This window comes from Rhinatrema bivittatum, chromosome 1, assembly GCF_901001135.1.
Source record: "Rhinatrema bivittatum chromosome 1, aRhiBiv1.1, whole genome shotgun sequence".
NCBI classification, from domain to species: Eukaryota; Metazoa; Chordata; class Amphibia; order Gymnophiona; family Rhinatrematidae; genus Rhinatrema; species Rhinatrema bivittatum.
In genome coordinates, this window is record NC_042615.1 from 268,650,648 (window position 1) to 268,673,275 (window position 22,628).

Genomic DNA, 22,628 nt, shown 5'->3' on the forward strand with positions numbered 1-22,628 from the left:
CGCCCCTGGGCCTTTAACTCCAGACAATGAGTCGCATCTGTTTGCGTACTAATCAGGCCAGAGAGGACAAGGAAACTCCCTTTTTCACATGATCCTCCTGCAACCACTACTGGAGGCGGGAGCAGATTTCCATTTGCAAAGTGGAGCCGAAGCGCATAATCCTGAGACAGCAGGTTCCAACAAGGTAGCAGAGAGCGCTGAAAAGAACACATATGCACACTTGCCCACGGCACCACTTCCAGAGTAGCTGCCAAACAGAGTACCACATCATCGGGCATATGCTGTTCATCAACTGATGCACTTGAGACATCAATCTCTGTATCCGAAATTCCAGTAGGAAAACTCTGTCCTGTCCCATGTCAAACTGGTCCCCCAACAACTGGGATGGTTGAAGATTGCTCTTGGTCAGGTTCAGCACCCAACTGAGCTCCTGCATTAAGGAGATCACCTTGTGTGTCATCAGGCGGCTCTCTTCCTGAAACCTGGCTCGAATCAGCCAGTCGTCCAAATATGGGTGCACCAGGATTCCTTCTTTTCGCAAGGCTACTACTACCACCACCATAATCTTGGAAGATACTCTGGAAGCGGTGGCAAGACCAAAAGGTAGCGCCTGAAATTGATAATGGCGTCCCAACACCACAAAGCTTAGAAAGCGTTGGTGTTCCAATCGGATGGGAATATGAAGGTAAACCTCTGACAGATCCAAAGTGGATCTGTCAGAGACCGTTTTAAAATATTTGCATTGGCTTCCAGTACCTTTTAGAATTCAGTTTAAATGACTATGTTTAATTCACAACACTATTTTTAATGAAAAAAACGAATGGCTAAACGCCTCACTTCAGCTACAGACATCACAGCATAGTTTAAGATTGAAGTACAAAGGGCAGCTAGTGATATCATCACCAAAACTGGCACATTTAAATAAAGTGTGTGAGCGAGTGTTGCCCTTGGCCGGCCCTCATTTGGAATGAGCTACCTAGTGAGCTGAGATTGGAGTCAACTTTCTCAAGTTTTAAAAAGAAGTTAAAACATATTTATTTAAACTTGCATTTGGAAATCAAAATGCAGAAGGAGAGTAAACAAATTTGAATAAGAACATAAGAAATTGCCATGCTGGGTCAGACCAAGGGGCCATCAAGCCCAGCATCCTGTTTCCAACAGAAGCCAAACCAGGCCACAAGAACCTGGCAAGTACCCAACCATCAAGAAGATCCCATGCTACTGATGCCAGTAATAGCAGAGGCCATTCCCTAAGTCAACTTGATTAATAGCAGTTAATGGACTTCTCTTCCAAGAACTTATCCAAACCTTTTTTTAAGCCAGCTACACTAAATGCACTAACCATATCCTCTGGCAACAAATTCCAGAGCTTAAAAGTACTGGGACCTACTAAGGCTGTCCCTTCTGTAGGGACGAAAACACCTGGAACCCCAGAAACAACCGCTCATATCAAAGGGGCGCTGTAACTGTTTCTTATCCTCCTGCAACTGAGGCACCGGAGACTCACCCCATTTACTGGCCCATTTCTCCAACTCGCTCCCAAACAAGAGCAAGACTTAGAGAACATCTTGGTAAGATTGGCTTTGGAAGATGTGTCAGCTGACCAATTTCGCAAACAGAGTTGATGCCTGGCTGCTATCACAGAAGCCAATCCTCTGGTCAAGGTCTGGACCAAATCACAGCCTGCATCTGCTAAAAAGGCAGCAGAAGGCTCCATAACCACTCAGGAATTCCCTCTAGACTCATCAACTTCCTGAGAGAGTAGCAAACAAGATCTCGCCTCTAGGGCGCAACAGGAGGCAATCTGTAAATTCATCACCATGGCCTCAAAGGCTTGCTAAAGAATAGCCTCAGTCCTTCGATCATGTACATTCTTGAAGGCCGCTCCTCCTTCTACGAGAATAGTCATCTACTAAGACACAGCACATACCAGAGCATCCACTTTGGGAAAACACAAACGCTCTCTCACAGCTGGATCCAGGGGTACAGGCCTTTCAATGTCTGACCCCCTTTAAAATTTGCTTCTGGGGCATCCCTTTCCAGATCAAGCCATTCCTGGATGGCATCCATCACTGGGAGAAAAACAAGAGTATTTACGTAAGAAAACCAAAATGAGATTCTTCCTCTGCTCCAACATAGCATCTGAACCAGGAAAACCCAGTTGTTTGAAAGTCTGGGAAATCAGGGCCAGCAGTTCATCTCTATGAAAGAACTACAATATGGTTTGATACTGTTCCAGCCCTGGAGGAATTACTCCATCTTCCAGGGAATCCAGATCAACCTTATAAGAGCCATCCGGATTTCTGTCGGGAATACCCGCAGAGAACTGGGGTGAGCCCCGGAGCTTAAGTATAGAAATGGAAGAGGGAGAAGCCACCGGCTGAGGGGCCAACCGGAAATAAATAGGGGAAGTGGATGACTGCACCTGAAGAAAGGCTTGTAAGCCTTGAAAACATTCTACCCAAGAAAAAGCAGCCTGGTCCAGACCAAGCCCAGAAGGAACTGGAGCTGGTCCCATAGAACTGCCCTCACCAGTGGAGGATCTGGTGACCCCCCCCCCCCCCCCCAAATCAAGGCAATGACCAAACCATCATCAGAATGGGAAGCGCCAGGCTTATCAAAATCCGAGAAAGACAATGCTCCCTGAGCGTCTGAGCAGCGCTGACACAGGTTAAAAAGCCAGGTCAGGCTGAGAAGCCCTAATATGACAGGCAACACAATAGGAAGACACTTAGGCTTCTTGCTTAATGAGCCCCATTGCTGCGGTAAACGTGAATCAGAACGGCTCGATCTAAAAAATGAAATGTGCCCAAAAAATAAGCACCATGAAGAAAGTGTAGCAAGGTGCACGGACATCCTGTGTGCCAAGTTAAGCGTATACAAAAGTTTGCACGAGTAAAAAGTGCGCCCAAAAACCGAGCACACAAAGCATGCACAGAGACATCACACTGCACATACCGATAACCTATAGACGGCAGCAGAACACGCACAAGAAAACAGCCGCCGCGGCCTGCCACATGGCATGCAAGAAAAAAGCCTAAGTGAGGGACCTAGCCCACTGGGAGCTGCTCAACCCGCCAGGCTGCCCAGTTCCCAACCCCAACGGGTGCTGAAACGAATGTTGGCACGACGTACCGAAAACAGAGACCGGAGGAAATACTGAAACCCCTCTGTCTCTGATTCAGGTAAAACTTTCTCCATTTTTTGTAAAACTTACCCGAGTTCAGTGTTTACTGGCGGAGTACAGAGAAGGTCTCCAACTGCGGGGGAGAGTGCCGTCACCGCCACACTTGGTCTCCTGCACCAACTGTCTTTCTGCTGAACTAGCAGCTAAGTCCACACTGGGAAACCTAGCTACCAGACCAAGGCACACCTCTGGAATTCTCAACTAGGGGAGGGACCTTTAACTATCACTGCAGGAGAGCGGGACTTTCTTTTCCTGAATTTAGAATTTCAAATTTCTCCTTTCAAAAAGCTCAAAGCAATCCCCATAGGGAGATGCATGTCCACCATCTGCTGGAGATTGAGAATACAGGAATACTGGCAGGCTGGGGTCACTGCAGGATTATGTATACTGTGATTTCAGCTTGCTCTATCTCCATCTCCTGGCAGGGGAGCATAAACCCACTGGTCCTGAGTCCATCTGTCTACACGCTAGGAAAGATAGAATTACTCGGCTAAACTTATCTGGACAGCATTGATATTGGGTGCTATCTGGCTAAGTTTAAGCCTCACCCCCAGAAATTCTCATTTTTTTTATTATTTTTTTTTAATCTAGCTAAAACATAACTGGACACGAGGAGGACATATTTAAAACCCCAGGTTTATCTGGCTAAATCCCAAACTTAGCCAGACCAGCTTTCTGAATATTAAGCTCAAGATGTCTCTCAAGTGGAAATACAACCTTAAAACAAAACCTTTTAACAGAATCAAATGAAAAATTAACTATCAAAGTGGACAAAATAACAGAATCCTCCTCCAACATTTCCTGAAAGCCAGTTAAACCCAAGATATCAAAGAAGGGCTGCAATCTTATAGGTGAGACTCCTCTCCTCCTTGAAACTGGCTATAGTAATAGAAGGAAGAGAATTCTCCAGTGCTTTTAAAATTTCAATTAGGTATTTAAAAAAAAAAATTCCATAGCAGAAATGGTCAAAACCTTTGGGGCATTAAGTAGTTTTAAATTCCAACATCTCACCACAAGTTTCTAATATTTCAATTTTATTATGCAGATATAAATTCTCTCTCATTGCGGAGCCTTTGCTCAGCTAAGTCAGTTCAATTTTAAACTCAAGGGTGTGCCAAAATTTCTCCCTCAGGATTTTTAGAATTGGATACCCATTCCTGAAATTGAACAGAAAGATGTAATACCCGCTCAGACAAAGTAGCAATCTTATCTAAAATACTTTTTAATTTGAAGAATTTAGGTCTCACAAGAACCATACTGGGGGAATTCAAGGGAGGTTGAGTTTCACTCACAACAGATCCTATAACCAAACAAGAAACTGCCACATCCACAATGATGATGCACCTCCAGACCTCTCAAACAAGGGAGTCCCGAAAACAGTATTCTCTGCCTCTCTCTGAACTACAGCTGAAACTTGCATCTTCTCAGTAACATCTCGTGGTATTACCATGCCAGTGGAACTTGCTCATGATGCATCTAGGCAACAGATGTTATTTGGGTCTGCCAACACAGCAGTGCTGCAAGAATCTTCCATGGCCAGCTCGCAAAGGGTACCCCACAACTCCAGACTCAGGGTGATAAAGTCCAGAGAGACCAGCGCATGCCATCCCCAACTTCTTCAAGGACAGTTCACTGGAAGGCAAGGTTGTGAAGGCTTCCACATAGACAACAAATTGATCCACTGGGGCCTACAGCAGGTGGGTTTCCAGAGTTGGCAGGAAGCACCTGGGTTATGCTCTTGTTCTTGACCATAAAATGAAAGTATACATTTATTAAGGAAAAATGCATAAAGTTAGACCACCAGTCAGCCAGATGGAGCTCATATAAAAAAGCCATGCCAAAGCGCCATGTGCGGCCCCTTCATGTGCAATCCTGCAGCCTCTCCAACCAACACACACCACTCACAGGACCCTACACAAGCTATCTCTCCAATCACTCCAGGACAGGAGTTATACTCTAACACACCCAAGCTAGCATCTAATGCCTAACTTGATTTAAACCCATTTACAGTGATCCCAGGCTAACATTTGTTAGTGCCACAGCTCCCCCAGTTACCACTGTGCATTCCACTCCATTTTCAAAATGTGTCATTCACCTCATACAGCCCCAACCTCCCTCTTCAACATCACCTATTACCAAAATCACGGGGCAAGGCAAATACTTTCCACATTAGGAATCAGTACCACACAGACTGAAGAACCTCTACAGATTCCTTACACACCTGCCAAGCACCACCAAACCTCTAGATAACATACAACCTGACCCATACAAGATAACAATGCTACTCCTAAATACCCAGTCCATCTACAAGACAATCTACCTTACATGGTTTACTCAGATAATTCAGCGGACATTCTTTGCCTCACAGAAACCTGGATACACGATGCTGACATGCCCTACCTACACCAAACCTATTCCCAAAACTTCACCCATATCACCTGCAGGAACACAAGAGATGTTGGGCTAGCAGCAATCTTCAAAAACGTCTTGGTCTAACATACTCCATTACGTGGGACAAAGAAGGAATTAAAACCATCTCCCTTTAGAATTCTCCAAATGAGGAATCCTCCTACTATATTTCCCACCAACCACCACTGCACAGTCACTGTACGAGCTTCTGCAACTCATAACTGAGATCTTCCTAGCACACACTAGAACACTAATCCTAGAAGATTTCATTGTTCATGTAGATAACTCACAACTGGACTTCATATGAGAATTCTTAACCACAATAGAAGCCCTAGATCTAACAAACTAATAAATGGCCAACCACAAACAGCTAGACACACCTTCAAACTGATATTGGCCCCACTCCAATTTCTGAATGAGCAACCAATCAAAATATACAACCAATCAAATTCTCTTAGATAGACCATTACTTGATATGTTTTGAAATACACCCACACTTACTCCCCCAGAAGGTAAAGCTATCCAGCACCTTGATACTGGCCCAACCAACCTCACATCTCAAACCAGACTCCCTTCTTCACAGCTTCTCATCCACAGCAAAACGCTATCTCTCTACATGATCACATTGTTACAAATGGAACTAAGATCTCAAACTGCCCATTGATAAAACCACCAATATCAAATCTGTAAACCAACCTGCATGGCTCACAGCAGAATTAAGACTAAAAAGAATAGACAAATTAGAAGTGGCACAAAACAAAATACACCTAGATAAAACCAAATGCAGACAATATGACACAGCTTACCACATGGTTATTAATGAGGCTAAGAAAGCCTACTATACAAAAACAATTAATCGGACAAAGAACTCACCCAGAGAGTTATTCTGAGCCATTAAACTCTTAGGATCTACTCTGCACCCCATTCCTACTGGCCCTCTTAACAGAGACCCACTATAATAATCTTGCCGCATTCTTCGTGGAAAAAATAACATGCATCTACTCAGAAATGGAGAGAAGACCCATAGGAAACCTCACAGAAATGCAACAACCTTCTTCATGACATTTGCTAACAAACTTTAACCCAATACAAGAAGATGTGGACTCCTTGCTCACCACTCTCATGCTAAACACCAGCTGCGAAAACCCGTCTGTTAATCCAAAAAGCCAAGCCATGACTACTCCACTGCATCCTGACGATCATCAAGACATGTCTAAAACAATCCATGTACCAAACTGCCTAAAAAGAATGGTAAGGCAGACTCACCGTAAAGAAACTGAACCTAGACCCCAATGAACAAAATAACTACTGCCTTACCTCAAAATCTTCCTTTCTGAAACAAGATTATAGAAAAGGCAGTACTTGTACAACTCTTTGAACACCATTAATGCTCTAGGCTTCTACCAAACTGGCTTCCATTCATACTCAGCACTGAAACAATACTAATCAGCCTGGTTGATGAACTCACAGTCCACTTTGATCATGGCCAATTGGTACTACTAACACTCCTGGATATCTCTCAATACAATTGACTACAACCTCTTCATCTCCAGACTAAATAATCTGGGAGTGACAAGCACAACTCTGGCTTGGTTCAATTATTTCCTATCTGAATGAACACAATCAAGTAGTCCTAGGAACAGCTCTCTCAGAACCACAAGCTCTCTCCTGTGGTGTCACACCACAAAGTCCTATCCTCTCACCCACATTATTCAATATTTACATGGCCCCTCTTGGTAAACTCATCAGAGACTGTCACATCATTCACCACTTCTATGCTGGCTACATACATCTACTGGTTCCACTCAACACAAACCCAGAGCCACTACTATCAACTTAAACAAATGCCTTGTATTAACTGGCCAAGTGGCTACACCAATATAAACTTAGCATTAACTCAAAGAAAAACAGAGATGTTATGAATCAGGAAGAAAGAACCCAACCACCCATTCAATTCTTTGATGGAACAACCCTGACCGACAGCTATCAAATGCAGAGCCTTGGGTTTATCCTGGACTCTAACTTACCACCAAAGCCAGATTCAAGCTGTATCCAAACGTTTTTACCACCTTTGCCAGCAGCTCCACCTGTGACCCTTCTTGGAGGATAACATCTTTGCTAACATCATCTAAGTCTTAATAATCTCTCACCAAGACTACTGTATTGCCCTCTATATTGAGATCCCCAACACCCTGAACAACCGCATACAGAATGCTGCAGCCGGCATGGTGATAATAACAAAGAAATTCGATTACATTATCCCCATTCTGAAAACCTTTCACTGGCTCGAGACTCATTTTTGCACAAAATTCAAGCTGCTACTCATAGCAGCTTGAATTTTGAACCTTGAGTGATCTCTGACCCTCTATTCACCCACTCGCCCATTACGCCTACTAACTCAAACACGTCTGGTATGCCATCTCCCATAACCATGAGTCTCGCTGGGACTAGAACAGCAGCTTTGCAGGCTTAATACCCATACTACAGAACTCCCTACTACTCCAATTCAGACTTGCTCCAGATCTCTTAACCTTCAAGAAACTGGTGAAAACCTGGCTCTTTGAAGCAGCGTTTTCACTCACCACTAACAAATACACTACATGAAACAATGCACATTACCTTAAACCACCATGCAAGGACTATTCAATAAAACTAAATGGAGAGAAACTTCACTAATTCAATGCATACAGCCCTCAACATCTATGAATACAGAAAGTCACAATGTTAAACTCTGCTTATTCATCCTAATCTTTGTATGTAGATCCTTATGACCCTTCTATACCTAGCAAATAGCTATCCATTTAACCCAGTAAGTTTTTATTCCTAGCTTATACAGTAGGTATCTCTCTTGACTATGTAACTATGTAAATTTTATATCCCATTTATGTAATCATAGCATCCTCTATATCATTGTTCACAACATGTTTAATATGTATTACACTATACTATCTGTAACGTGCTTGAATTCTGACTGGAAAGGTGTGACAAAACTAAACAATGATCATGATGATGAAGATGAATACAACTACTGCTTGTTAGTTATCTTGGATACCAAGGTAGTTTAATTTTAATCAACAATTGCATATGATTTTAACAATGCTCAAATTGTTACAGTGCTATGGTTGCACATTTGCTGAATAACATCACTCCACAACTGTGGAAAACTACATGAGATATTTCTCAAAATCAACATGCAACTCCAAGTAATATAGGACTACATTCTATTCCCTCTAATGTGGCCAGCTCTTTACATGCAGCACACAATACTATCAATCATTAATGGGGCTGGCATATGGCAGGAAATTTACAATCAGGGGCATGCATCTCAGACAACCGCATAGCTGAGCAACTCCAAGAACTTGGCAGCGCCTAAGTTTAGGACCTCATACTCTACACGAACTTGTTTTAGCCCTTTAAAGCCTCTCTCCTGGATCAAACCTAAACTTCAGCAATGTAGTCATTTGTAATCTTATGCTACAAGTTATTCAATAGGACTGACTAATGCTGAGGAAAAATAACCAGAGGGAAGGAAGAAGGATCAGAATTCCACAGATCAGTGAAAAATAAAAAAAAATAAAAAACCTAGAAATGAAAGTAATTCTGAAGGAAAACTTTGGAAAAAAAATGTGCAGTCAAAGAAATGCTTTCAGTATACAATTATTAAACTGAGCAAAGAAAACTGACAAGAGAGCATACTTTGGTCTTATAATAAATGCATAACATAGAAAGAAAAAGGAACATTACAAGGATACGACAGCACACAACAGCATCAATCATTTAGGTACACAAAATCAGAAATTAAAAAGCCCAACAGAAGAGTATACAATATCAGAAAAAAATACTGGCTGTGCACAAGCAATTTGGTATACAATCTCAATAAATTGAACCCTTCTCTTTGGGTTCACTTTCTAATACTTAAAGCATCTCTTTCACTGCATGTTCTCCTCTCCCTTTTCAAGGTTTTGTCTCAGGGCAGCTCTTATTTCAGTGAAAATTAACCCTCCTCCAGGCATCCCACAAGCTCTACCACTTCCAGTTCACCAACACAAAGTAACATACATGGCTGGCTTTTCTTACTGCAGCCACCAAAAGATTTCAAGACAAAGATCTGAGCAGTCTGATCTCTATTTTCAGCAGACAATTGTTGCATCTGGCTCTAAATAGCATTGCCTGCGGCCACAAAAGGAACAGGACATATTCGCAGTAGGGGGGCAGAGGAACATTTTTTTAAAAGAGAGGGAAGAGAGAGAGAGAGAACACCAGTCCATTCAGGCTGGTAACTGGAGATCAGAAACTATTAAAGTTGAAACTTTGACAGTTCATGTCACTAAAGCTATGAAACCTATACTCATTTCCATCTGTCTGCTTTAAGCGCAGACTGACTGTTTTGGCTGTCCAAACTTAAACTTTATCCGATAATGAGTTTAGGATTGGTTATTCTTGGCCCCTGGTGTAGAAACCTTAAGACTGCTTTGTATTGCATAATTCAACAAGCAGCGCCATTTACAATGACCTTTCCATAACACCTAGCATATTTCAGACATTAAAATACAGAACGTAAACAATCCCCCGGATATCGTCTAGTGTTAATAAGATGTACATAATTTCCAGCACAAGTCGCGCCACGGAGAGATCTGAAGTACAGGTCGAGGGGTCCCAAGTCAACAGCGGGTTCAGTATACTAAAGGTTACAACTTTTCTACACCTAGAGACACGGATTTCTAAGCTGTACATTCCTATACGCTGCAGCATGGCATTAAGTTTCAGGTCCAATTATAGTAGACAAAAAAAAAATAAATCCACACCACTCATCAGCTCTGCTTTCACTCTGCCTCAACCTGCTTCTTGGGCCCAGGGAAAGATTTTCCTGAGCTCCGCTCTGCTGCCTTTCTTCCTCCGGTATCAGTGGACCAAATGGAAGGCTGCCAGTTCTCTTGCTCAGCAGATGGCGCCAGAGCGGGAACAAGAAGTCATTAGCCTGCCGTGCTCCTTTTCATTCTCCAGTCATGAATTCCGAGTCGCCCCTGGCAAATTGGCAACCAGACATTTTGTACCCTGGGCTGCAGTATTTCAGTGCTTTAAAGGGAGCCTATCTGTTTAGGGATAAGCATTTGCCTGTATTGCTATTCTACGGATTTCTCAGGCCAAATTGTTCAAACTAAGCAATCCATGGGAGTATCTAGCTTTGATATGACATTTGCTAATTCGACGGTGAGTTTTCAGACAATAAAAAATGTATCATTGGGGCTCTGCTTCAAAGCAAATTACATCCTTCACAAAATGTGAAATATTTAAGCTGCATAAAAAAAAAACCCCAGCAAAACTCACCTATACAAAAGTCATCATTTAGGGAGGCAATTCTGTAACAACCAACATAAATTTCAAATGAAATACATGCAAATGTCACATCAAATTTCAAAGGTAAAAGTACATGCATGCACTTCCTTTGAAAATTACCCCATCAAAACCACCCACATGCACCTAATCTGTGCACACAATTTTGTGGAAGAAATTTACTCTCATAATTTTGAAATGCAAATGTGTGCGTCTAAGTGCAAATCCCTCCCAAACCCTGCTCCCCAAAGAACATCTCTGCTCACTTCTGATAAACATCTGTGCATGCCCGTAACTCACATGCAAGTCTACATGAATATCGGGCAGGCAATTTTATAAAAGGCCATTTCCGCGTGTCACTCATAGAAATGTCTTTTAATGTTAAAAGGGTAAGTTTCAGTTATGATTTTCAAAATCTACCTTGCAACTCAGCTTAAATTCCCTGCCTCCTTAAGGAATTGTACTGCTCCGAAAAATATCTCAAATAACATCACATACTCTTCATCCAATTGGTCCTTTTGTGCAATGAAACACAAATGACATCGCATATTGCACCAATCAAAAAGACAGTGTATGTGTCACGTCATTCTTTATATTCCTTTGAATGGTTGCCATCAGAAGTGCATAGGAGTTAAACAGGAACAGCTTAAATGATTTAAAAATAATGGCTATGTCCTACTACCCACGAGGATAATTGTTTAACCTTAGCATCATGCATATACTGGTAGTAATAAACAATATTAATCATCTGGTAATAAGATGCCTTTCATCACAATGGGATACCCACACACTTTATAATGGAAATACTTTCACTTTCAGAGTCAACCCCTGGACTATGATCCTAGCTCCCAATGTTATTGTGCAGTTTGGTTGTGGACCCCTGGGTCGTAGTGAGAGTTGGCTCCACCCACAGGGAGGAGCCCTGTGGGGACTCACCAAGACAGGCTCTAGCCTCAATAGACAGAGACAGTAATAGATTTCATTAAACAGGAACGTAGGTGTCCCACTAGGTGGGTATAGCCTCAGTCCGGAGTGAAGTGGTGCGAAGCTGGTCCTCCTGGTAGTGGCCCGCAGCGCGGGTTACACTGTGAATCAGGTGGAGATGAGAACGAAGCACTCGTAGCAGAGGAGCAGAGAAGACAAAAGCACTCACTTGGTAGAGATGAGGCAGGTAACAGAGAGCACTCGGTAGTGGCCAGAGGTATGGGGTACGCCGGAGGTCTTGTCAATAAGGTGGTAGATGATGGTACTCACGGACAGAAGTAGAAGACTCCTGCAGACGAGATGGCCCTCCGAGGAGCGGATAGCCAGAGCACAATAGGCCCCCAAGGAGCGGGTACCTGAAGTCCAATTTCAGTAGTCAGGAACGAGTATTGCAAAGAGAAGATCTCAGAAGGAGTGGAATCAGACAAGACGGAAGTCCTTGCTACCTCGCTGGATGTCAGGAAGCATAGGGTTTAAATACCTCTTGGCAGGTGATGTCACAGGTGGGAACGCCCCAGAGGTTCCTGCCTTGATGGGAACAAGAGGGAGGCTGATGCGCGCGCACGCGCGCCCTAGGTAATTCCATCATCAAGATAGCATCCGGGATCACTCACGCCGTCCCGAGGACGCCAGGGAGAGTGGCGTTTGCAGGCTAAGGCCGAAAGACTCCTCAAAATGACTGGAGAAGTCAAAAGAGAGGTGAGCAACAGAGATCACAGCCATCTGTGACGGGCACAACACCCAAATTTCCTAGTTCATCTATATGTTTATGTTTATTAATACTTGATTAATCACAATTAATTAAAAATATAAAACAAAGTGATGTACAAATAAAATAGGCAAAGCTAACAAATCGCCGCATCTCAAAAAAGATATAGTTGCGATGGAGAAGGTACAGAGAAGGGCAGCCAAAATTATAATGGGGATGGAACAGCTCCCCTATGAAGAAAGAGTGAAGAAGTTAGGGCTGTTCAGCTTGTAGAAGAGACGGCCGAAGGGGGATATGATAGAGGTCTTTAAGATCATGAGAGGTCTTGAATGAGTAGATGTGAATCGGTTATTTACACTTTCGGATAATAGAAAGACTCGGGGGCATTCCATAAAGTTAGCAAGTAGCACATTTAAGACTAATCGGAGAAAATTCTTTTTCACTCAACGCACAATAAAGCTCTGGAATTTGTTGCCAGAGAATGTGGTTAGTGCAGTTAGTGTAGCTGGGTTCAAAAAAAGTTTGGAGAAGTTCTTGGAGAAGTTCATTAACTGTTATTAATCAAGTTTACTTAGGGAATAGCTACTGCTATTAATTGCATCAGTAGCATGGGATTTTCTTGGTGTTTGGGTAATTGCCAGGTTCTTGTGGGCTGGTTTGGCCTCTGTTGGAAACAGGATGCTGGGCTTGATGGACCCTTGGTCTGACCCAGCATGGCAATTTCTTATGTTCTTATGTTCTTAAATAAAATTAGTAATAAAACTACAAATCAAATTTTTTAAAAATACAATAAAAAAAATAACTAAACACAGATAAAATTCAAATAAAATGTCAAATAAACATACTGGCTGATTTACAGGCCAATACAGAACGGTGCGCTCAGCCGAGCACACTGTTAGCCCCCGTTTGGACGCGCGTTTTTGACGCGCTATTATTACCTCTTATACAGTATGGGGTAATAGCGCGTAGAAAACGCGCGGCCAACCCCCCCCCGAAACTAATAGCGCTCATCACATGCAAATGCATGTTGATGAACCTAATAGGTATTCACCCGCAATACAGAAAGCAAAATGTGCGGCTAAGCCGCACACTTTACTTTCAGAAATTAACTCCTGCTTTTCTGTACACCCTCAGACTTAATATTATAGCGATATTACGTCGGAGGCCCCAAAAATAAAAAAAATTAAAAGCGGGTTCAACAACCGACGTCGGTAAAATTAAGCGTCGGCTGTCAAACCCGCTGACAGCCGCCGCTTCCGCCAATAAGGAGGCACTAGGGACGCGCTAGTGTCCCTAGCGCCTCCTTATAGCGCAGGCCCTAATTTAAATACTGAATTGCGCGCTCAGGAGAAGTGCTTGGGCGCTCGCCTAGGAGCGCCGGCTCTCTCGCGTAGTTCACTGAATGGGCCTGTATGTTAATAATCCATTATGAAAAGGCCTATACAAACAAATTTTTAAAAAAATCTCTCTCAAGGCGAATGTTAAGAGGTAAAGAATTCCAAAAATGAGGAGATAGGTAAGAAAAACAAATTGCACATGAACTTTCAAAACAAATATTATGAATAGAAGGTAGCACTAAAAGTTCTTGCTGTGAAGACCATAATTGAGGAGAAGGAAGATAGGGAGAAATTACAGAAACAAGATAAAGAGTGCCCCACCTCAAAGCCTTAATTTTGAATACATTTTAAAATCCAATTTTAAATAAAATATGAAAAGATACTGGAAGCCAATGTAAGTTAAACAGCAGAGGGGTGACATGATCATATTTAGATTTGTGAAAAATGACTTTATAAGCTGTGTTTTGTGCCAGTTGAAGTCGTTTAAGTTGAGCTGCACAAAGACCATGTAATAATGCATTAAAGTAATCAAGCCTAGAGATAAAGGCATGAGCCAGAATGTTTAGATCAGAACTATCCAAAAATGGCTGGAGACGTCGAATAAATCTGAGAAAAAAAATAGACTGAAGCACTTTGGAAACATGATGAGAAAAATGGAGTTGGTTATCAAAAGTGAAGCCTAATGTAGTAATTGTATTTTTAATTAGAACAGCACAACCTGCCATCATTGGAATTGGAAGAGCAGAAGAAAGAAGTGCGAGTGAATCAAATGGCTTCAAATTTTGAAGGATTAACCTTCAACATGAGGAATGTAACTTTATAAAGACAGTTATTGAACTCTGACAGATTGGTCGGTAGATGAGAGTTTAACACAAGCAAGAATCTGAATGTTATCTGCATAAAAAGTACATACCCCAAGAAACCCAAACTCTGAATTAGAGTAGCAAGAGGAAAGAGATATAAATTGAAAAGTATGGGAGAAAGAATAGAGCTTTGAGAGACACCACTGAGAAGTGGGATTGAAGCAGAACATTTAGAATTCCAGCTTGCACTGTAAGTGCGATTTTCTAAAAAAGATTTGAACCATCCAAATGATGACAGTTGCCAAAGGGGTAGAAGGGCGAAAGAATAGTGTTGGCCACTCTCAAAGGAATAGATTTCTGCTGAAATGTTTATATATGTGTCTGTAATCCTGATAAGAACAAGCGCTTTCTTTAGATCTTTGAGGCCAATATTCAGTAGGCCGTTTAGTGGACAAGTTGGCCAGCTAGAGTTAGCCAGATAACTTGTCCAGTATATTCAGCGAGATGCAAGTCCCGCTGAATATACTCCCTCAAAGTTATCCTCCTCCATTTCCACCCCCGAAACCTCACAATCAATGCCGGGAGCAGAGTATTTTCTCACCCCCTCCCGGCGCTGAGACTGAAAGTGTAAGTAGTGCATAACTTATGCTTCCAGCGATTAATCTGACATCTGGAGGGCTGGGAGTGGGAAAGGTAATACCCCGCTCCTGGCATGGACTGTCAGGACTGGGGGGGGAGGGGGAATGAGGAGGGGTCCAGGGGGGGATCCTTGTGGACTGGCCACATCTTAAGCTATGGGTGGGTGGGTGGAGGAGATTTGTTTAAAACACTAACGAGGTTGGCAGGCCCAGGACATTTAAACATACTTTATTTGGTTTGAGTGATGCCAGATACAAGGCCAAAAGGGCCTCATTTATAATTTGGACAAGGGATCAAAAGAAATGGGTCACAGGCCCTTTTACATGTATTGTTTTTTTCCTTTTACAGACCTTTACTTAATTGGATATCTTTGAAAATAGGTCTAAAGTTAACCAGCTAACCTAGCCAGATATACCAGATATTCAGCTAGGTTAGCCAGATATCTCAGCCCTTCCCTTGAACTCCCCGAAACACCCCTTTTTTATCCATCTAAATTATAGCCAGATAACTACTTATCAGTCTATAATTTAGGCAAATAAGTGGCTGAATATGCTACATTTGCCATTTAGATGGATAACTTGTGAGCAAGAAATAGGATCAAAAAAAATCACTCTGTATTCAGAGTTCTTTAAGCATCGTATTCCACAGTTTAGGTCTGGCAATTGATAAAGCCCTGTCCCTAACTTCACTCAAATGGGGACTTTGGATCAAAAGTATGCTTAATAAGCCTTTATTTGCTGATCTAAGATATCTTTGCAGAATATGAAAGTGTAATGTGGCTCCCAACCAATCAGATGATTTTATGAATGACACACAAAACTTTATATTAAATACGGAATTTTTTTTTTACTGGTAACCAGTGTAATGACATTAATATAGGAGTGATATGATCCTATTTCTTGCTCTCTTGGAATTTGAGAGTAATTAAGTACTTTGAATATAATTCAGAGATGGAGTCAATTGTAAAATATAAGCAATTATAATTATTTTGCCCAAGTCCATAAATGTTTTGAAGTAGAAATGGCTATGGAGAAAGCAGAGTGCCCTACCTATAACAGGTATTCTCCTGGGACAGCAGGATGTTAGTCCTCACACACTGAGTGACATCATCAGATAGAGCCCAGCATGAAAAAACTTATGTCAAAGTTTCAAGTTTCACCAACTTCAGATTCTTTTCATCAAAGGTTTCTTTTTACATCGGCAGCTCCATTGCTTTTACAAGCACAGAATTTAAGAAGGGTCCCCCGACACGGACCCGTGTTTCGCCAAACCCGGCTGCGTCGGGTGGGACAAGCATTTAGAGACAGGGATTCTTCAACTTTTAATCGGGGGACCCTTCTTAAATTCTGTGCTTGTAAAAGCAATGGAGCTGCCGATGTAAAAATAAAAAGAAACCTTTGATGAAAAGAATCTGAAGTTGAGGGACTTATTGAATTACCTACACTTCCTTCCCTCTGTTTGGTCTACCTACTTTATAAACATGCGTGCGTATATATTGCACATGAAAAAATATAACTTGTATGCATAAAACCCCAATTTACTTGCGGAAGTTGGTATATTTTAAAATATGTATGCGTACTTGAAATCACTAGTTTGCCAATACCTTCTCCAGTTCACCAAGACGCTCCTACTACCTCATCCTGAATTTCCCCAGTTCACCCAGACCTTCCACCCAAAAATTGCAGAAATCTGCACTAGTTAATAGATATAAAAGTGAGCGAATAAGCCACCTAATGTATTTCCTTAAATCTCTTATAAAATAGCAATTTAAGCACGAATCTCTTACCACCACCCATTTTTTGCTCAGGTAAATGTGTACGTGAAACCAAAAATACATGCGTACTTTTCATGTTTATAAAATAGCATGAATACAAATACAAGCTGCTGACTATACATGTGTAACTCCTTTGAAAATTAACTTGTTAGGTATTAATAGTCAATTTTCAAGGATATAAATACAGTATATGGTAACCGAGTAACATAAGAACACTCATGACTCCCTGGACAAGGTGCTCCACAGGTTTGGTTACAGATTTTTTCTATAAATATATAAATGTATGCTGATATTTTAGCCCTGTAATAGTTAATCACTGGAAAACAGACCCTTTCCTACCAAGTCAGAGGTCGGACAAGGCTGTCCTTTCTTGCTTCTTCGTCTGTTTTATACAGCTCATTGCAGAATATGTCAGATGGCACGTTAGGATCAGAGGCATCACATTACCAGACAGCCAAGGAAGGCAGCAAAAGCTCTACAGGGAGGATATTGCCATCTTCTGTGAAGACCAGACCTTGATGAGACAGCAGCAGACATATGCAAGGACTTAAGAGCTTTGGGATCAAAAGCGAACAGCAGGAAGCTGGAACACACTGGTTGAAGACTGGAACTCAAATTCCATCCTGATCCCCTTTCCTACCAAGATAAGTCTCATCAAAAACCTATGGATGTGATTCGGAGAGGCAGTGTAGCCCTGAAATATTGGGATGACAGAATCCTGAAAGCGAACAAGTAAGCTGGTACAATGGAGAATGAGAAAGCTTTCATTTAGGAAAAGGTCCGGTGCTCAAGAATAAGGCTATTCCTATGCTCTAGAACAGTTATTCTTAACCGGGTCCTCAGGGATCAACTGGCCAGGCTGATTTTCAGATATCCCTAATGATTATGCATGAAATATATTTGCATACATTGGAGGCAATGCATGAAAATATATCTAATACATATTCATTAGGGGTAATCCTGAAAACCAGAATGGTTAGGTCCCCGAGGACTGGGTTGAGAACCATTGCTCTAGTATGCAGTGCAGGTATGGACTTCTCGGACATCAGTGGCCCGAGCCATCAGTACAATCTCCTTCTAAAATCTGGAACTCCAAGATGGATTGTGTAGAATGTGCAGTTCTGTTCAAGGAGAATCTAAAGGAGGGGGAAGAGAACCCCCAAACTCATCACAATACTTCAGAGTTTCTTGGTCTATAACTGCATCAGCAACATACTGAGGGGCAACAAGAACCACATAAGGTACATAATGACTTGGGCTCTTCCTCCTACTATCATGGGGTTGGACATGTGGGAGAAGTCACTGCCCTACAACTCGACTTTCCATCTGTACTAAAAGGAGGTGATAGATTCATGAAAGAGTTTGGACTAAAAAAATACACCACATATGGATATCAAGATCCACCTATAATCTGATCCACATCACTGTATGGTAGACCATCTCATTCAGGAGATTAATAAGGGAGGCCTATCTTTAAGAGCATTCATGTACACGAGAGGCATCCGCAGGTAAAGATACTGCCCAAGGGGTTACAAAATCTTTCCCTGGGCTGGAAGTAGCCTTTTGCACAGTAGTTACTGAAGGCTATGGATACTGACTTCACAGACTGCATCACAAATACATAATACACCAGTCCATGTTCTAGATACAGACAGTATCCATCTAGGCCTCCTGCAAGCTGAGTCAGTGCGTGCTGCATGGCTATTCTAACATTGATGAGCCAGAGGAAGAGGAATAAAAACTTCTACAATAAGTCTAGCAAGGCTCACAGGTTTGGAACCAAAAGACTAACTTCTCCAGAAAAACAAAACTGATCATTATTGCTGAATCTGATTAAAAATATCATCAGATATATACCATATTTTTCGTTCCATAAGACGCACTTTTTTCCCCCAAAAGTGGGGGGAAAATGATGTGCGTCTTATGGAGCTACCGGTGCCATTGGTCAGCCCCTGTGACATAGTAAGGGCAAAGGGCCATCGGCGCCATTTTGATTACTGGCAGCCGATGGCCCAAGTGCAGGAGATCACTCCCACACCCCCGCTGGAAGACCAGGGACTTTTGGCAAGTCTTGGAGGGGTCAGAAGGGTGGCGGGTTGTAGTTAATTAACTTTAAAGGGTTGGGATGGGGTTTTTTGTTTTGTTATTTTTCCCAACAAAGAGAACGATAAATGTTTTCTGATCCGGGGAGTGGACAGAAAAGGCCCTCCCCAGACCCAAAAATGAAATGGGGACCAAAAAAAAAATGTTACGCCCTCCCCTAATTTGCTGCATAAGACGCCCAGATGCCCAGGAACAGAGCCGGTTTAGCACACCATTATTTATTTTTTTTTTTTTTCTTTTCCTGCTCTGAATCCTAGGTGCGTCTTATGGAGCGAAAAATACGGTAGTTGTTTTCAACCCCAGTATTGGGGGCCCTTTTTAAATATATTTATTTTGTAATCAGGATCATGAAGGGTAAAATTCACCTACCCAAATACCTAGATAATAGGTGAGTTTTAGCCCATCTCCAGTTTGGTAGTTTTATATACGCAGAGGGAAGTGTCCCTAGACCTGTTATAATGGACTTTATGAACTACCACTGCCTTAGCCCACAAAGGCCATTCAGTCCAACATCAAGAATTAAGCAGAACAAGCCCCTACCTGCTTCATTGCAGTCTCTCCAATTTTGTCTGAATGCTTTCGTATGCTCTCCAGAAAGTCTTTGAGGTCTGACATGGAAACCTCCTTTATCTCTTCACGCAGTTTGGGATGTTCTCCGCCATGATCTTGCAGAAACGGTAATGGCTCACCAGGGGCAGGTAAGTGTGCTCAAGATGCTCTAGGGTCTTCAGTGCTGGGTAATGCCTAGTGACAAAGAATGTATCATGTCAAAAAATGGCAGAAAGCATGTCCAGATTTCAAAACACTGTTACAGCAGATTTCCCTGCAGAAGCCAAATCACTTACAGAGATTTCAAGGCAATAGGTTGGTGCAGACAGCTTTCATCCTGCATATTTTTCTCCCCTGCATTTCCATTTCTCATCTTTTTCCTCTTAAAGCCCATACAAATTCCACAAGTACTTACACACACACACATTATTGCATTATAATAACAAACCAAAAACTGTAAATAAACAAAATGTGCAGTTAAATTCAGAGCAATCTGACTGGCTGAGACATGTGGTGTTAAACCTCCCCAAAGTCAGCATGAAAAAGAAATTTAAAAAAAAGAGATGTTACTTCAGCTGACTTGCCCTGTGGCACAGCTGGTTTATCTCGAACAATAATGTTTCGGTGCACAAGACATAGAATGGATGTCTTTGGAAGAGAGGGCGGTCGTTCTCTACAAATTGAGTGAGCTCCATTTATCCCAGTTAATGTGATGTAACAGGGTGCCAGGCAACATCTTAGTTACTTCCACCCTTCAAAAATTCAGTGGATTGCAAAGGATGTGATGCAATATAAACAACTCATATATGGTAACAAGTTGATATCATTTCAGATATTTTCCTGTTGACTCTTAGTTTGTATTCAGTTAGCTCATTTTAGTGGTGCTTCTCTACCAGGTCACCAAGCCTGAACCTTTTTGAACTGTGGCAAATTCACAAGAATTTGCTACAGTTCAAAGCTCCAGAATCACAAGGGCAATCATCAGGCGCCACATATGTAAGGTGCCACAACTCGCAGATCAGCACTTAAGAATATAAGAAATGCCATGCTGGGTCAGGCCAAGCCCATCAAGCCTGACATCCTGTCTGGCAGTGGCAAATCCCAAAAAGTAGATCCAGTTTCATGTTGCTCACTCCTTGGGATAAGTGATGGGTTTCCTGGAGTCCCACCTTGTTAATAATTGTTTATGAACTTTTCTTCCAAATAATTTGTCCTAAGCCTTTTTTAAGCCCGGCTATGCTAGTTGCTGTGACCATATCCTCCAACAACAAATTTCTCCAATTAGTTTTACATCTGCTACCTGGCAGTTTCAAGGAGTGTCCCTAGAGCAGAGCTTTCCAAAGTGTGTGTCGGGACACATTAGTGTGTCGCCTGTAGTGTGGAGGTGTGTCGCTCGGTCCACAGGGCCGGCGGAAGCAGGGAACTATAGCAGGAAGATCGGCAGGCAGTGGTGGAGCTTACATCACCATGGCCCAAAGAAAAGGGTCACGTTCACTCCTCCTCCTTCCTGCCTGTGCAGCCCTGGAAGAAAAACGTTGCCGGAGCCGCGTGGGCAGGAAGGAGGAGGAGCATCTGCTGCGTACAGAAGAGGAGCAGCATTAATGGGCCGTTGCGGATCCCACGTCGCGACGGCCCGAGAAGAGGAGGAAACCCGATAGCAGGGCCGCTGCGGATCCCACGTCACGGCAGCCCGAGAAGAGGAGGAAACCCGATAGCAGGGCCGCTGCAGATCCCATGTCACGGCCAGGGAAGATCAGGGCCTCTGAAGAGCCCATCCTTCGGCAACCCGTGCAGAGGGACAGCATGTGCCAGTGAGAGCCTGTGCTTGAGCAAGAGAGCATGTAGGAGTGAGAGATCCTGTGTGTGTGAGAGTGAGACAGCATGTGCACGAGAGAGACAGTATGTATGTATGTATGTATGAGAGAGAGGCATGTGAGAGTGAGAGCTGTGGATGTGTGAGATTGCATGTGAGTGAGAGCCTGTGTGTGTGAGAATGTGTGAGATAGCGTGTGAGAATGAGAACCTGATTATGTGTTTGAGGGAAGACAGATGGAGAGAAAAGAAATAGAAAAAAAGACCCTGTAAAAGGAATTGGCAAAAAAACAAGAAAGGAAAGCTGGGAAAAAAAAGCCTGTGACCAACCGATTAGAAAACTAAGATCAGACAGCAAAGGTAAAAAAAAAAATTACTTTTTAGTGATTGGCACATGTAATCTTTGGGAATGTGCAAGAGTAGCACTTTCTCTATGCCGATCTCACAATGTACGAGATCAGCATGGAAGAAGTGGAAGCCTGCAAATATTTATTATGAGAGGTTGTGTTGTGAAACATTTTATTTATGTATATATTTAAGGAAACATACATAAATTGTTGAAATACATTTTGTTCGTTTAACCTTTAACTTCTGGTTTGCTGGTAGATTGAATTACTGTGTCACGAAATTATGTTTGTCTAAAAAGTGTGTCACCAACATGAAAAGTTTGGAAAGCTCTGCCCTAGAGCTAGTACTAGCCGAAAGGGTAAATAACTGTCCCTTACTTACCTGTTCCATCCCAATTGTGTTTTTATAAATCTCTACTCCAAGCTGAAGAGCCCTAACTTGGTTAACCTTTCTTCATAAGGGATCCATTCCATCCCCTTCACCATTTTTGCTGCCCTTCCCAGTACCTTTTCTAATTCCATTACATCTTTTTTGAAATGGGAAGACCAGAACTGCACACAAGCTGAAAGTGAGGTCAAAGCATAGATCTATACAGAGTCATTGTCTAGGAGACGTTGCCTTAGAGGGTCAGAATTTAATT

At 42.3% G+C, this 22,628-nt stretch overlaps 1 protein-coding gene across 1 annotated transcript in view; it reads right to left on the reverse strand.

Annotated features, from left to right (window-relative positions):
- Positions 1-22,628, reverse strand: part of EXOC6B (exocyst complex component 6B) — a 1,306,513-nt gene that overhangs the window by 1,082,759 nt on the left and 201,126 nt on the right. The window contains 2 exon segments of the mRNA XM_029594539.1: positions 19,820-19,929; positions 19,932-20,023. Of these exon segments, the coding sequence (XP_029450399.1) occupies positions 19,820-19,929; positions 19,932-20,023 (202 nt within the window).